This window comes from Syngnathoides biaculeatus, chromosome 6, assembly GCF_019802595.1.
Source record: "Syngnathoides biaculeatus isolate LvHL_M chromosome 6, ASM1980259v1, whole genome shotgun sequence".
Lineage (NCBI taxonomy): Eukaryota > Metazoa > Chordata > Actinopteri > Syngnathiformes > Syngnathidae > Syngnathoides > Syngnathoides biaculeatus.
The window spans coordinates 32877563-32893175 of NC_084645.1; the positions used below are offsets into that span (position 1 = coordinate 32877563).

The window sequence follows — 15613 nt, forward strand, 5'->3', positions numbered from 1 at the left end:
CACAGACGCCTGTCTTTGGTGCGGGCAGCGTGGGATCGATTCCCACTCGGTGCTGGTGTTGATATCATCCCTGCGACTGACTGGCGACCAGTTCAGGGTGTAGTCCGCCTTTGCCTTGAGCTAGCTGGGATAGGCTCCAGCTTTCCCGCAACCCTTGTGAGGATAAGCGGCTTGGATAATGACATGAATCAATACAATCTTTGAGTGCTGCAATGCACTTGTCCATATTCCCATTTATTGAGATGTACCTGTATCCATTCTATACACATTCGAAGTGGCAGGGCTGTGCATCAATGGTTCGTACATCTGCCTCACAGTCAAGAGGTCTTGGTTGCATCTTCACCTCTTGCATGCAAGGGTTTTGTCTACTTCATCACCAGAAGACTAAAATGCCACTTTGCAACGTCATTTCCATCCATTTCAACGCCATCACATCCAGCATTCCCCTCAATGTGCACGTTATTTTTATAATTTTCAAACTATCTTTGTTTCTTCCTCACAAATAGATCACCGTATTTCGAATGGGTTCTGAGGGTCAGCAAGATATAGAAATGGCCATTCTTACGGCCTTGTTAAAAGGTACGACGAAAAACGAAACCTCCGTGCATGGAGGCCAGCGGCCGCATGCCACTCGCTGCCTTGTCCTTTTCTCGCATGTGCACCCCTTTTTGTTTGCGTCTCATCAGGCACCAACGCTTCAGCGGCCGACCAGCTCAGTTTGGCTCTGGCCTGGAACCGAGTGGACATTGCGCGCAATCACATCTTTGTCTACGGACACAATTTACCAGTGAGTGACAAACGGATCACAATACCTTATGTGTGGCGTCAAGTCATCATTCCCGCATCAACGCATGACAACGTTATAGTGTCGACTCCAAATGTGGGAAAGTATTTGGGTGGAGAGGTTTTTGCGCAGCAGCAGAAAAGTGTCAACAATGAAAAAGACAATACATGAAATGTTTTATTCGACAATGAAAAGTAAATCTTTGAATATATTAAATTTAATGTGATATTAAGCAACTACCAATCATTTTTCCACTTTTTTTTCACTCTCCGAAATTATAACATTAATGCTCTTGCAGCAAAATTATTGTGAATTTAGTAACATAGCTTGGTGGAGGATAGACAACTAGGTTCTAATATCCATCAATCCATTTTCTTTGCCACTTATCCTCACGAGGGTCACGGGGAGTGCTGGAGCCTGTCGTAGTTGCCAATGAGCAAGAGGTGGGGTTCACCCTGAACTGGTTGCCAGCCAATCGTAGGGCACATAGAGACAAATAGCCGCACTCACAATCAAACCTAGGGGCAATTTAGAGTGTCCAATTAATGTCGCATGTTTTTGGGATGTAGGGGAAAACCAGAGTGCCCGGAGAAAACCCACACAGGCACAGGAAGAACATGCAAACTTCACACAGGAAGGGCCGGGATTGAACCCATGTATTCAGAACTGTGAGGCCAACGCTTTACCAACTGATCCACCGTGCCACCTAGGTTCTAATATTGGTGATATTATTTAGCTACATAAGAAGGGCTGGGGGTAAAATGGTGGTTAGCACATCTGCCTCACAGTTCTGCAGAACCGGGTTCTAATCTGGTCTTGCCTGTGTGGAGTTTGCATGTTCTCCCTGTGCCTGCATGGGTTTTTTCCGGGTACTCCAGTTTCCTTCCTTATCACAAAAATGTGCTCGATAAGGGATAATGGAAGACTCTAAATTGCTCATAGCTGTGAATGTGAGTGCGAACGGTTGTTTGTGTGCCCTGCGACTGGCTGGCAACCAGTTCCCGTTGTACCCAGTCTCTCGCCCCGAAGATAGCTGGGTTAAGCTCCAACACAACACGACACCAATGAGGATAAGCGGTACAAAAAATGAATAAATGAATGGATGGAAGAAGGGCTGGTCAGTGGGGGGGGGGCAGCAAATGTATAGAAAGGGGTGTGGCCAACCCCTAATTGCATCTTTGTTTTTCCCTCCTTCTTTCTACTCTTTTAATTTTTTCTTTGTGCGATGCAGTCCTGTCTTTTCCTTTCTGCAACGCAATGAGCTAGTCTGTGTCGACAAAGTACACAACAAACAGTGAAAGCATAATTGTGAACATTTTCCATTCCCTTGCAATCGATCTTACATATAAACTTAGAAGTAACTTACAATATTAAAATCAATGACGAAGTCATTTGACTTGAACATCTGTCTTGTCTTTCTTGCATCCTCAGCCTGCCGGTGCAATCGCCAATACGACGACGGCGCTGGTCCCGACCCAGGAGAAGCAGAAGAGTCCCGCCAGTGCCCCTCGCAACAAAAACAGAGGCAAGAAGGGGAAGGGCAAAGGAAAGGCTAAACCAGAACCTCCAGAGGAAACTGATCCCCGCAAGTTGGAGCTCATTCGTTGGGTAAAACTGAACTTTCAAAAAAAAAAAAAAAAAATGTACCTCAGGTTGTAAGATTTCTAACTAGTAATGAACAATATTACTATATTTTTTCGGCAGGTAAATTCTCTGGAACAGGCCATGATGGACGCTCTTGTGCTGGACAGAGTGGACTTTGTCAAGCTCCTTCTGGAAAATGGCGTCAATATTCATCACTTCCTCACCATTCCCAGACTGGAGGAGTTGTACAACACGGTGGGCCAGTAATGTTCTTTGCCCTCACTGGTAACAGGGGTTTTCAGGGGATCCTAAAAGCACTGTAGCGAAACACCGTCTTTAAAAGAATCACAATGAGTGTGTTCACTTAAAATGTGCAGAATTGCGCTCCAAGTTTGAAGAGGGATACAACTATTGGCTATTTTCGACTTGTTTTTTGTTTCTCCTCTTAGAAACTTGGGCCTGCAAATACTCTGCATGCTGTCGTTAGAGATGTTAAAAAGGTAAAATAATCATTTTGCTCAATGTTGATGATTCATTTTGAGCATGTTATTGTGTAAAGAGTGTTATTGCAGCCAATCTGAATGATTTCTTTGCAGGGAAACCTCCCCCCAGATTACCAGATCACCTTGATTGACATCGGCTTGGTGTTGGAGTACCTCATGGGCGGAGCTTACAGGAGCAATTACACCAGGAAGGCTTTCCGCAACCTCTACAATACTTTGTATGGACTTAAAAGGGTGCGCATGGGTGTAGTGGATTAAAAAAAAAATTGGTTAAGAGTCATGTATCGGTTTGATTCTAATGACCGTGTGCCCTGTTTTCTCAGCCCAAAGCTCTCAAGCTTCTCGGGATGGAGGTGAAGCATTTTTTCCTGCAGCCAAACATAAAATGGCAACATTGTGGAAGAACATCTCTTATTTTTCTGCTTTGCAGGATGACGAACCTCGACCAAAAGGCAAGAAAAAGGCGAAGAAGAAAAAGGAGGAAGAGGTGGAGATCGACGTGGACGACCCGGAGGTGTGTCGCTTCAAGTATCCTTTCCACGAGCTGATGCTGTGGGCCGTGCTGATGAAGCGCCAGAAGATGTCACTCTTCCTGTGGCAGCGTGGCGAAGAGGCCATGGCTAAGGCCCTGGTGGCCTGCAAACTGTTCAAGGCCATGGCCCACGAGTGCTCCGAGAGCGAGCTCGTGGACGACATCTCTCAAGACCTGGAGAACAACTCAAAGTGAGTGTCCTGATTGAATTTGTTTGTTTCTAAACTCTATATTTGTTATCCTTTATCCCCTATTCTAGCTGTTATTACTGCAGTTTACTGACTCACTGAGTCACATACTTATAACAATCGAATTCTCAGGTTAATCAAAGACTTTAAATTGTCCATAGGTGTGAGTGTCAATGTGAATGGTTTGTCAAGAGATGCCAAGGTTACTACACAAATATGGAAAGTATGGAAAAACATGGAATTTTATTTTTACATACTTATATACTGGAAAAGTATGGAAAATGGATCACTCAATCTCGATCTCTTTTTCCCTCCAACATATATTTAGCTAACGCTTCCATTGAAATAACCCATAGTCCATTTTTCTTTTCATCTACACCATGGTAAAATAGTACATTGAACATTGTGCGCTAGCTAGCATGTCTAGTCGAGGTATTATCCACGGACCCGCAGGGAGCAAGAACTGCCGCATCTACGTCGGCAACCTGCTACCCGACATCCGCTCCAAGGACGTCAAAGATCTGTTCTACAAGTACGGCTCCATCCGCGATATCGATCTAAAGAACCGACGAGGAGGACTGCCATCTGCTTTCGTGCAGTTCGAGGACCCAAGGGACGTGGAGAATGCCGTGTACAGCCGTGACGGCTACCGACTTCACGTGGAGTTCCCCAAAGCGGAAAATGCGGAGCGGATTACTGCATCCTCCTGCAGAACATTGCAGTACTGGAGATGAAAATGTATTGCTTAGAAGTGAATGTGGAGGTAAATGGACTGGGTGGGAAACAAACAACCTTGCCATTGACTCATAACAGTGGAGATTAGCAAGCTAACACGTAGCCATGGAGCACAGATAAGACGACCAACAAAGCAGACTTTGTGCATCACACTAAATCATCAAATGATAATCCTCCCTGGACCTGGTGCAAAACCTAAAAGTAAATCATGTCTTCTGGAAGTGGGAGGACATATCACAGGCCGGGCACAGCAAGCTGAACTATGTGAAAACTGATTGGCCTTCACTTCCTACAAGACAGAGGAACTCTTCTACTCCTGTGCGCGAGAGAAAACAGGACCGGACCACAGAGAATGGGAAGGTTAACAACAAACCTTCAAAACAACCAAGTGTAAAACTGCAGAACAGATTTGCTCCTCTATCAAAGGACTCTAGATCTCGATCAGATGACCAGTCATCCCGATGTAACAAGGCAAGGCCTGAAAACATTAAAAAAGTAAAAGGCCACAGGGAAAGTCATGAGACACTGATTGTGGGTGACTCCCCCGTAAATGAAGTACAAAGGGTGTGCAGTAAGAACACTAAAGTTCTCTGCTACCCTCAGGATTTGGTCAACGATCTGAAGGAGGGAATTCTTAAAATTGCAGATGACTACACCACTGTGACAAACGGTGTTCTGATACAGGGTCAAACGATGTGTCCAAGAAACAATTTGAGGTTCTAAAATGTGACTTTATTGGACTATTAAACCGAGTGAGGTCGCTGAGTGAAGCTGTTTTCATTAGTGGATCGGTACCACGCATCAGAGGAGGAGGGGAAAGATTCAGTATGTTGTTGGCACTAAATAAATGGCTTTTATCGGCATGTCCCGACCATTCAGTGTATTTTATTAATCGTTTTAACATTTTTTTTGGAACACTGGCATCTTTTTAAGGCAAATGGATTACATTTTAACGAGTCAGGGGTGAAACCGTTCACCTCCATCATATTTTATTTCCTACGTCACACATTTGTGCTCCGGGCCAAGGCAGAGATAAACAAGGAGTTATCTCACAGAGAGGACCAAACGAAGCTCAGCAAAAACCTTGAAGATGAACTCAATTCGACCCTCTTCATTAGAAGGTTTTAAAATTTCTGTACTTTGAAGTGACAGAAGGAGAAACGTAGCCCAGTCAAAACACAGAGAGCTGTACCCTAAAAGATCTTTAAATAAAGTAAATGCCCCTTGTGTGCCACAGACTGCTGCCAAAGACAAGGGGGCAAACGATACTACCTCGAAAAGACTTAAGTTGGCTTTATGAAATGTCAAGTCTTTAGCTGGGAAAACATTTCTAATTAATGTCTTTATCACTGAGCACACCCTAAATTTTATGTTTTGAGCCGAAACTTGGCTAGACCAAAATAACAGTCCAGCTGCTCTCATTGAGTCAACTCCACCTGGTTATAATTTTATCAGTCAGGCCAGAGTGAGCAGGAAAGGAGGCGGGGTCGCAGTCTTATTTCATAAATCATCTTGATGTCAGAAGTTATCTCCTGGAAGTTTTCAGTCTTTAGAATACGTGGCTGTAGTGTTGAAGGCCTCATCCTGTTTCTTAATGATTACTGGTCCCCTAAATACTGTGCAGACTTTTTTTTGATGATTTCAGTGAACTGCTGTTTGTGATCTTTGTTGATTTTGACTGTGTGATTATTGTTGGTGATTTTAACATCCATGTGGACAACCCCCACGATAAAGGGACTAAAGACCTGAGTAGTACTCTGGAGAACTTTAGGCTGACTCTTTATGGGACACTCAAGACTTACTGATCTCTAAGGGTTTGACCCTTTAAAAGGTTACTGTGTCCAATGTGGCTAAGTCCGATCACTCCAGTGTTTTCTTTGAGAGTACAATTTCAGGGTCCACAAACTTCTCAAAAGCCACGATCACAAAATGATCTTTGACTGAAAACAGCAGTGAAATCTTTAATCAGGTTTTCTCTTTGACATTTGTCCCGTCCAAGGGTTCAGTCAATGACCTCGTCAGTAACTCCAATACTGAAATGTTAAATGTTATAGACGCTATTGCTCCCATTAGGGTGAAGGTTATCTCTGGAAGGAAGAAGTTTCTGTGGCGAAATTCTACATCAGCGAAAAATGGAAAAAAGGAGGAAGCTGAATGCAGATGGAGGAAAACAAATCTCCAGGTTCTCTTATAATTGACAAGTGATTAAAGCAAAGAACTCTCCTTTGATATCATCATCAAAAACGGTCATAATGCTCGAGCTTGATTTGCTACAGTTGACAGGCTAACAAACCCTCCTGTGTCAGAGGAAATTGAACTTCATTCCACCGAGGCCTGCAATGACTTTACCAAATTTTTCACAAACAAAATCAAAAACATTTGTCAAGCATTTGGTACACCAGCAGCACATTCAGCATATGTACCATGTCCACCAAAAAACGGTTTGAACACCATGACAGTTTCAGCCCATCAACACCAAAGACCTGGAGGAGACTTTATGTCAGCTGAACTCCTCCCCTTACTGTTTAGACATCCTGACAACAGGTTTTTTTCAAAAAGGTCTCAAAGATTTTTGAGTCACACTTGTTCCTGATCGTAAACCTGTCCTTAACGTCAGGAAAGTTTCCAGAGCCATGAAAAGACCGCAGGATTTAGACCTCTGCTGAAAAGGGACAATCTTGTCAAGACACAAATGAATACCTACAGGCCAATCTTGAATCCCCCATTTTTAAGTAAGGTCAATGAAAAGGTGTTATTTTTTTACAGCCCAATTACTTTCTAACACCCCTCAGGTCATCTGGATCAGTTTTTTTTTTTTCTTTTATCATTTCCCAGAGTCAGAGCCAGACATGGAAAAGCTGCATTCAGCTTTTATGCTCCACAAGTCTGGAAACACACTCCCAGAAAGCTTCAGATCAGATGAAAGACTTAATGTATTTAAATCCAGGTTGAAGACACACCGGTTCTCAGTTGCATTTTAACAAAGATCCAAATCTGCAATGTTACTTTTGTACGTTTTGTAAAGTACTTTGAATGACCTTGTTATTGAATTGTGCTATCCAAATTTCCTCTTGATGACGAACCCTGTGGGAAATGAATAGATGAGTTTCTTCAGATTTTTATCATTTTGTTCTTCCGTTGTAGGGAGTTCGGCCAGCTGGCCTACGAGCTGCTGGACCAGTCGTACAAGCACGACGAGCAAGTGGCCATGAAGCTGCTGACCTACGAGCTGGTGAACTGGAGTAACTCCACCTGTCTGAAGTTAGCCGTGGCCGCCAAGCAACGAGACTTCATCGCCCACACCTGCAGCCAGATGTTGCTCACAGACATGTGGATGGGCTGCTTGAGGATCGGCAAGAACCCAGGCCTAAAGGTCCTCGTGTGGAGTATCTTACCCAAGAGAACATGCAGATGTTAACGGTAATCTCATGCCAGTTTTTTTCCTTTTTTAAAAATAGGTCATTTTGGGAATTATCTTTCCACCACTGATTCTTCTGCTGGACTTCCGTCTCGGGGATGATATGTCCTACATTGCGCCAGGAGCCAAAGAAGAGGCAAAAGAAAAAGATGATGACACGAAATCCAGCAAGGTCTTGCTCCATGTGTTCAAATTCTTCCTGCATTCTGAGATGCTGTGTTTCAAAATCAGAATCCTCTTTATTTGCTATTTCAAAAACACACACTGAATTTTTCTCCTGTAGTTGGAGCTCTTCCAGTCTGACAATGGACATACATTTTTAATATACTTAATATTTATGTATTAAAAAACACTGTTGACACAAGCTCTTGGAATGTCTGCTAGTTTTAGTTTACATTGATCAATAGTGGGCGGCATGGTGGATCAGATCGTAAAGCATTGGCCTCACAGTTCTGAGGTCCAGGGTTCAATCCCGGACCCGCCTGTGTGGAGTTTGCATGTTCTCCCCTTGCCTGCGTGGGTTTTCTCCGGGCACTCTGGTTTTCTCCCACATATGAAAAACATGAAACATTAATTGGACATTCTAAATTGTCCCCAGGTGTGATTGTGAGTATGACTGTTATCTGTCTCTATGAGCCCTGCGATTGGCTGGCAACCACTTCATGGTGTAACCTGCCCGTTGACAGCTGGGATAGGCTCCAGCACGCCCCGCGATGCTCGTGAGGATAAGCAGCGAAGAAAATGGATGGATGATTGATAGTGCCAAACCGAGGGAAGGAGATTGGAGAGTTGGTGAGCAGGATTTTGAGGGAACAAGCGAATGTCACATGCACTTGTCTTAGTTCTGGCAGCGTCAAAGTTCCCAAGGGTGGGTGGGAGATTACAGAATTTTTTTCTGGAAGTCCCGATTGTTCTTTGCAGTTGGGAGTTTGTTTTTGTTTTTTTTGTTTTTTCATGGCACCAAACTAGACTGTGATGGCTGAACATAGGACTGATTCAATGTTTGCTGTGTAGAACTTCCTCAACAGCTCCTGAGGCGTGGCGAGCTTCCTTAAAAGCCACAGGAAATATATCCTCTGCTGGGCCTTTTTTGAGGATGGAGTTGATGTGGGTCTCCAACTTCAGCTCCTCAGAGACTATAATTCCTAGGAACTTGAAGGTCTTGACGGTTGGCATGGGGGAATTGGACAGTATGAGGGGCAGCTTGGTGAACCATACACACACACACACAGACACAAAATGAAAAAGGACCCTTTTGGTAGGATCTGAATAAGGTTATGAAAATTGATTTTATTTTCACAGTTTGAGTTGTCAATATAACATCAAAGGAACAAACCACCCCCGGATTCTTAGTGGCACAGCGTCTGTCTTTTTTTTTTTTTTAATTTGAATTTCATTTTCATGTATTCATTTATTTGATTAATTCCTTCAGTTCTGAAGGACAGCACTTGCTCACAACTTCTGTGCTGTATCTTTGGTCAGAAGTGGCTATCTAGACCATAATAGAAAGGGACATTTTTAAGGTTTATAAGATCTTTTTTAAGTTCTTTTTCTCTATGTTGTAGGACCCTAACGACGCCACTTCCCGTAGAGGCGATGAAGAGGAAGGCAGCGCAAACGTCCGCAAAATCCCCGTCGGCAAAAGATTATTTGAATTTTATGATGCCCCATTTACCAAATTCTGGTTCAACACGGTAAATTTTCATCTGAAACATTTGCAAACGTTCTCTTAGTGTTAAATGTGTACTCTTGCTGCTTGACTGCTTGCTTGGTGGTGCTTGGTCCAAAGTTCATGGCAGCTGCAGGGAAACCTTTGTACTCAAGTGCTACCTTTGATTTTTAACACTTATGGATGGGCCAGCTCGTTTGTTGATGGAGTAAGGAAAAAATAAATCTTATTTTCTATGTGTGTTATTCCTCTTCTAGATCTGCTATCTGGGCTATCTTATGTTATACAACTACATCATCCTGGTGAAGATGGAGCGATGGCCATCTTTACAAGAGTGGACCGTCATTGCTTACATCCTTACCCTCGGCAGTGAAAAAGTCAGACAGGTGAACGCAATGAAGTTTTACTATCCCGGGTGATGTTTTTATTGATCTCTCAACTAAGATATTCGCGCCCTGGTTAATTACAATATTGTTTTTGTCATTTTGCAAGACAGTCATTTGAAGTTTTTATGGCAGCAATAAAATCTGGGTCATTTATATCTTGGTGATTTATATGGAAATGAGTACTTCTGAATACTTGTAGTGACAGAGTTTGAATCAAATTATGAGCATTTTTGCACCTGGATACACACTTTCTTTCGGCTCGTCGCATTAGGGGTCACCTCATATTTGTTTGGTACAGTTTTCACGCCAGATGCCCTTCCTGACGCAACCCCTCTTGGGGAGTGGAGGCCCAGTGAGAAACGAGCTCACGAGCCCTGGTTCACCAAACCAATGCTCTAACCACTGAGCTATTTGAGCTTGGATCATGTTGAATATACATATTGGATCATAGTGATTCCGCTTTTATCCACAAACTAGGTATCACCAAATTCAATTTTATAGGGTGGATCCTTGTTAGTGTCATCTAGGTCTTTTAGGGTGTGATCTAAATCCAAACAGCCGTCAAATCTCATCAATATTTTAGCAAAAAACACTGAATAACTTTCTCTTATCCTAATATCCATACACACTGGTAGTCATTCAAAATGACGACTTACTATGTTTTCTGAGTCTTCTATCAATCTCTGAATTTCCACTTTCTGACAAGATGAAGCCTGGTTTCATGGGTGGGGCCATCTTGGAAATGGAAGTTGGTCATGTGGACCTGATTAATGAGAAAAAGTTCTTAGTGCAACAAAGGACTGCCCCCTATGTGTCAAAATTGGGACTAAACCTTCATTTAGACCAGTATTCCTCATGAAATATATACATTTCTAATTTGTGCTTAACTTAAAATTGGCAAGAAAATGTCATCGGCCCACTGTAGTTCTTAGTGGCTCTATTTGTTTCCCATCTGGAGATCCTGATGTCAGAGCCCGGCAAGCTAAAACAGAAGATAAGCGTGTGGCTGGAGGAGTACTGGAACATCACCGACCTGGTGGCCATCTCCACCTTCCTCCTGGGCCTCATGCTCAGGCTACAGCGTGAGCCCTACATGGGCTACGGTAGAGTCATCTACTGCATAGACATCATCTTCTGGTACATCCGTGTACTGGACATCTTCGGCGTGAACAAATACCTGGGGCCCTATGTGATGATGATAGGGAAGATGGTAGGTCTCAAGAACACAACAAAACTCACAACCGGTTCGTTTGTGACAATCATCCGCGTGAATCATCCGCGTGTCTTTCAGATGATCGATATGATGTACTTTGTGGTCATCATGCTGGTGGTCCTCATGAGCTTCGGGGTGGCCCGCCAAGCCATCCTCCACCCCGACGAGGAGCCCACCTGGCGCCTGGCGAGAAATATTTTCTATATGCCCTACTGGATGATCTATGGGGAGGTTTTTGCTGACTCGATAGACCGTAAGACTAGAATTCATAGTAAGATTCTGTTTCCTGATTCTAGGCAGATGATCACATATTCACATATTCTGTGATGCTTTACTTCCCTTTATCGGAATATGCACACGCACTGGCCACAGTACACGTGTGCGATCAAATGGCGATTTTGTCAAGAGGATTTGACCTTGACAAAGTGAATACCAGTAATTTTCAGTTTTGATCAACAATGGAAAGTGTTTATATTTTGAGCCTGCAAAAAATTGCTCAGTGAGGCTCTTTGATCCCAATGTAATATTTTCTTATTGCGTTTCATTTTTGAAACAGGAGTTAAGAACATTTAGAGAGAGAATCTCCCATCCCTTTGAAAATAATTTAGTTGAAAAAAAACATAATCTCTTCTTGTGTTTATTATCCATAGTCTTATTAGAATGATGTGAGCCTATATAAAATACTGGTTCAGCTCAATAAATTTGAATATCATAGAAAAGTACATTTATTTCATTGGTTCTATTCAAAAACTGAAGCTTATACAGCATATGATTTAGATACATTAAACAGGAAAATGCTTTTTAGGGGGCCAATTCCCACCATTTCTATACTAAGCATCATTTCAATTGTTTCTGTTATATTCATTTTTTTTTGACGGGGTAGATTCTGAATATCCATTAGCTGGAAGCAATAATCATCAAAATGACAACAAATACAATCATGAACGATTTCACTCTGTCTAGTCAATCTCCATAGTTTCACTTTTTAAATTGAAAATGTTTCTGTAATATTCACATTTTGGAGATGCGCTTGCATTTTTTAAAAACAATAATTAAACACATAAGGTGGGCGTCATCTCGCAAACACGATCATCTGCCTCAAGTTAATTTTTTTTGTCAATGCCTCTTCTGTCAGGGTGAAGACAGTCAATGTTAAGATTGCGTTTTAAAGCATCCTTTTATTATCTTGCGCTCGTGGTGTACTGCCAAATTGGAGACCAGTCCACTCTTGCTTGGACACAGACTTGATCATGACAGAAGGATGATGTGCAAATCTTATTGATCTTTTATAACGCCTTCTCTCGTGTCGCTGTGTTTTCCTCCTTAGTCTACGCGATGGAAATCAACCGTGAGTATCCCTTCAAACAAATTCAAATCGATCCTACTAAGAACGCTAGTAATGACTACAACGTCTTTTTCGCCCTCACAGCTCCCTGTGGCGAACATTTGTATGACGAAGACGGGAAGAAGTTGCCGCCGTGCATTCCCGGCGCCTGGCTCACACCTGCCATTATGGCCTGTTACCTTCTCGTGGCCAATATTCTACTGGTCAACCTGCTCATTGCTGTCTTCAAGTAAACGCAGACTTCCGTATTAGCAATAAAGTGAAGCCCCCTTTACACCATGTTATCATCCAATAAGCTGTAAACGTACTCGTGTGCGGACATTCCGCAGCAACACCTTCTTCGAGGTCAAGTCCATCTCCAACCAGGTGTGGAAGTTCCAGCGCTACCAGCTGATCATGACGTTCCACGACCGGCCCATCCTGCCCCCGCCGCTCATCATCTTCAGCCACCTCTACATCCTCTTCAGCAGGCTCTTTCGACGCTGCTTCAGGAAGAAGCAAGACGGAGAACTTGACGAGAAGGACCGCGGCCTCAGTTAAGACCCACACGAAATCTTGTCTGTCGCATTCGGCACTGGCTCGCAATAAGGGGAGGGACAATTGTGTTAAGTTAGTAGAAGACAAAGTGATTGGCTTGTTTGTGTTTACCAAACATAATACCAGCACTATTGTTGGTTGTGAAACAGGTTGAAAAAATATGATCACTACCGCTTCAGTCACATCAGCATCCCTCAGTCTGATTGAAGTAGTTAACATTTGGAAGAACATTACGTTGTATTGTTTCATATGGTTCTTGTGCTGTATCTTGTTGTATTGTTTAGGTGTGCCAACGTGTGCTTTGACATGACTTCAGTGATCCGCTGCTGTTATTTGTTTTCTCAAAGAGCTAAGACTGAATCCCGAGGAACTGAAGAATCTGTACGAGTTTGAAGAACAGTGCGTGGAGGAATATTTTCGAGAAAAGGAAGACGAGCAGCAGTCCTCGAGTGACGAACGAATCAAGGTGACCTCAGAAAGGTGAGCCCTCTTTCACAAGTACGCTGGTAACTTGACTTAGAAGTACAGGTGGCTCACAATCGCTCTGGTGTTCTTTAAAGAGTTGAGAACATGTCCATGCGCCTGGAGGAGGTCAACGAGAGGGAGAACACCATGAAGGCTTCCCTGCAAACGGTGGATCTCCGTCTGGCCCAACTGGAGGAGATCCACGGTCGAATGGCGCTCGCCTTGGAAAAGCTGGCGGGGGTGGACAGACTGGAGCTGACCAGGACTCATTCGCGCAATTCCTCAGTGTGTGATCCCTCTTCTCTAGTTCGCCAGGGCAGCATCAATAGCGCTGATGGTTACAGCCTCTACCGCTTCCACATGGACATGGAGGAGTTTGCAACCAAGCACAGGGATGCAGAGGACCAGGTGAAAAGTTGCCCGGAAAGAGAGAAAAGTCAAGCTGCCAGCACATGCGCTCTGAACGTGAAGGACAGTGCTCAGACCATAGAAGTCGGCAGCCTGTGCCGAACGAGGCCCAGCTCTTGTGTGGACATCCTTATCTCGCCATGTGAACCCAAGCAAGTGAGTGCAGGATCAAGCTACGACACCTTAGCCAACAAGGATATACTCGGAAGCTCGCAGGTCCTTGATCGAATCGCAGACAAGAACAAACTCAAGCCATCCTCCCCACCAAAACGAACAAAATCACTGAGACATTATCCGGCTGAAGTGCCAGCCACCAGTCCTTTGACTAAGAGGAGGAGCATGAGCACCATCATCATCAGCCCTCCCGATGAACCCGAGGAGCCCACTGAAGACACCAAAAAAGCCCAACTGCTTCCTGAAAACCTCTCCTGCCCAAAAAGGACCAAATCCTTGAGGGATGTCCCCATCGAGAGCCCGAGCCAAACATCCCCCCTTACAAAGAGGAGGGCGATGAGCAGTATTATTTACAGCCCAGCTGAGGCGCTTGATGACGAGCTCAACGCCCAAGACTACACGTCCTTCGTGGAGCAAGCGGCCAAAACTCCCAAACAATGGCCTGCAGACCTTGAGTATACAGTGCACCCTAGCACTGTTGGTCACATTCCAAAAGTGTCAACAGTCAGAAGGACCATCCAGCAGTTTCAGACCACCACACCTGTGGTAGAGTCTCAAGCCAATGATGGGATCGCTCCAGTTCCGGCAAAAAGTGAAGAAACTACAACCGAGCTCACAGAAGAACAGATAACGACGAGGGTGAAGAGAAACATGTCGGACGGCGCTCGGTATCTGACCGTCGCTGAAGATAAGTACCTGTCCTCGCACAGGTCTCTCAGTTGGGACGCGAATGATCACAAAGCAAGAGGCAAGAGAGCGTCTAGCAGTGAGAGGCACGTCGTGGACGGCTGTGAAGGGCCGGCACATCAGACAGATGATGACGCTCGTGAAATGAAATGACATCTAAAATTCCGTGGTCGTAAACAACCTCCAAGTTTCGCACCCAAGCATTCGTGGGTGCAGGCTTATTCGTCCAAAGCTGTCAAGTCGTTCTGTTCATGTCGGTGATACGAAGGATTATTGGGGCCAGACTGAAAGCGTGTTAAATACAAAAAAGTTGTAAAGTTAGAGTAATAGATGGGAGGGGGAAAGTGGCAATGTTGAAAGAATATCATTTTAATGCTATTAGGAAAGAAATCAAGTTTTCAAAATTTCATAATACTGCCTAACCCCAATTTTTTTTTAAATTGTAACGTTCTGAGAATGAAGTTGTGAGATTATGAGGGGGGAAAATGAGACTAAAGTTAAAATGTGATGAGTCAAAGTTAGTGTATACTATGACAACAAAAGGGGCAATGTTATTTTAAAAATAGTCATATTAAAGGTCCCATGTGTTCCATAGTGACTCTAATATGGATTTAGTATGAAAGTGTTGATTTCATGAAAAAAAAAAAAGACATCTTGGTTTTGTCACACATTGGTCTACAAAAGCCCCCTTTGAGCATTACTTGTTTTGACAGTTTTATATCCGCTTTGTTCATATGTGGCTAGGACTGCCCCCACTTTGTCTGAAAACTGAACAATTCACTCATTGACATCACACCTTTCCTGAATTTTTTTTCTTTTAATGTGAAGAAAGCCTTCTCGGTGTCGACACATATTTCACTGACATGAACTTTTCACGTGTACTTGAACAATCACGTTCATATTCCGACTATGAGCATTCCTTTCTTTTGTGTACAATGTGCTTAATATTCCAACCGCACTCATGCAAATAAATACTGACAACGGC

General features: G+C 43.6%; 1 protein-coding gene and 1 long non-coding RNA gene across 2 annotated transcripts in view; one reads left to right on the top strand and one right to left on the bottom strand.

Annotated features, from left to right (window-relative positions):
* LOC133502137 (transient receptor potential cation channel subfamily M member 1) overlaps positions 1-14781 on the top strand; it is a 32686-nt gene extending 17905 nt beyond the window's left edge. The window contains exons 10-28 of the mRNA XM_061822579.1: positions 507-579; positions 687-787; positions 2216-2392; positions 2489-2623; positions 2818-2868; positions 2965-3105; positions 3195-3224; positions 3302-3594; positions 7471-7699; positions 7785-7916; positions 9310-9438; positions 9671-9799; positions 10758-11009; positions 11091-11265; positions 12340-12360; positions 12442-12586; positions 12687-12892; positions 13242-13374; positions 13455-14781. Coding sequence (XP_061678563.1) covers positions 507-579; positions 687-787; positions 2216-2392; positions 2489-2623; positions 2818-2868; positions 2965-3105; positions 3195-3224; positions 3302-3594; positions 7471-7699; positions 7785-7916; positions 9310-9438; positions 9671-9799; positions 10758-11009; positions 11091-11265; positions 12340-12360; positions 12442-12586; positions 12687-12892; positions 13242-13374; positions 13455-14781 — 3879 coding nt within the window. The remainder of the gene's footprint in view (positions 1-506; positions 580-686; positions 788-2215; positions 2393-2488; positions 2624-2817; positions 2869-2964; positions 3106-3194; positions 3225-3301; positions 3595-7470; positions 7700-7784; positions 7917-9309; positions 9439-9670; positions 9800-10757; positions 11010-11090; positions 11266-12339; positions 12361-12441; positions 12587-12686; positions 12893-13241; positions 13375-13454) is intronic.
* LOC133502139 (uncharacterized) lies at positions 2432-10523 on the bottom strand. Its single transcript, XR_009795371.1, has 3 exons — positions 10456-10523; positions 2593-2685; positions 2432-2527 (listed from the first exon to the last, which is right to left on the bottom strand). It is a non-coding gene; the product is annotated as an uncharacterized LOC133502139 (long non-coding RNA).
* Positions 14782-15613: the final 832 nt, after the last annotated feature.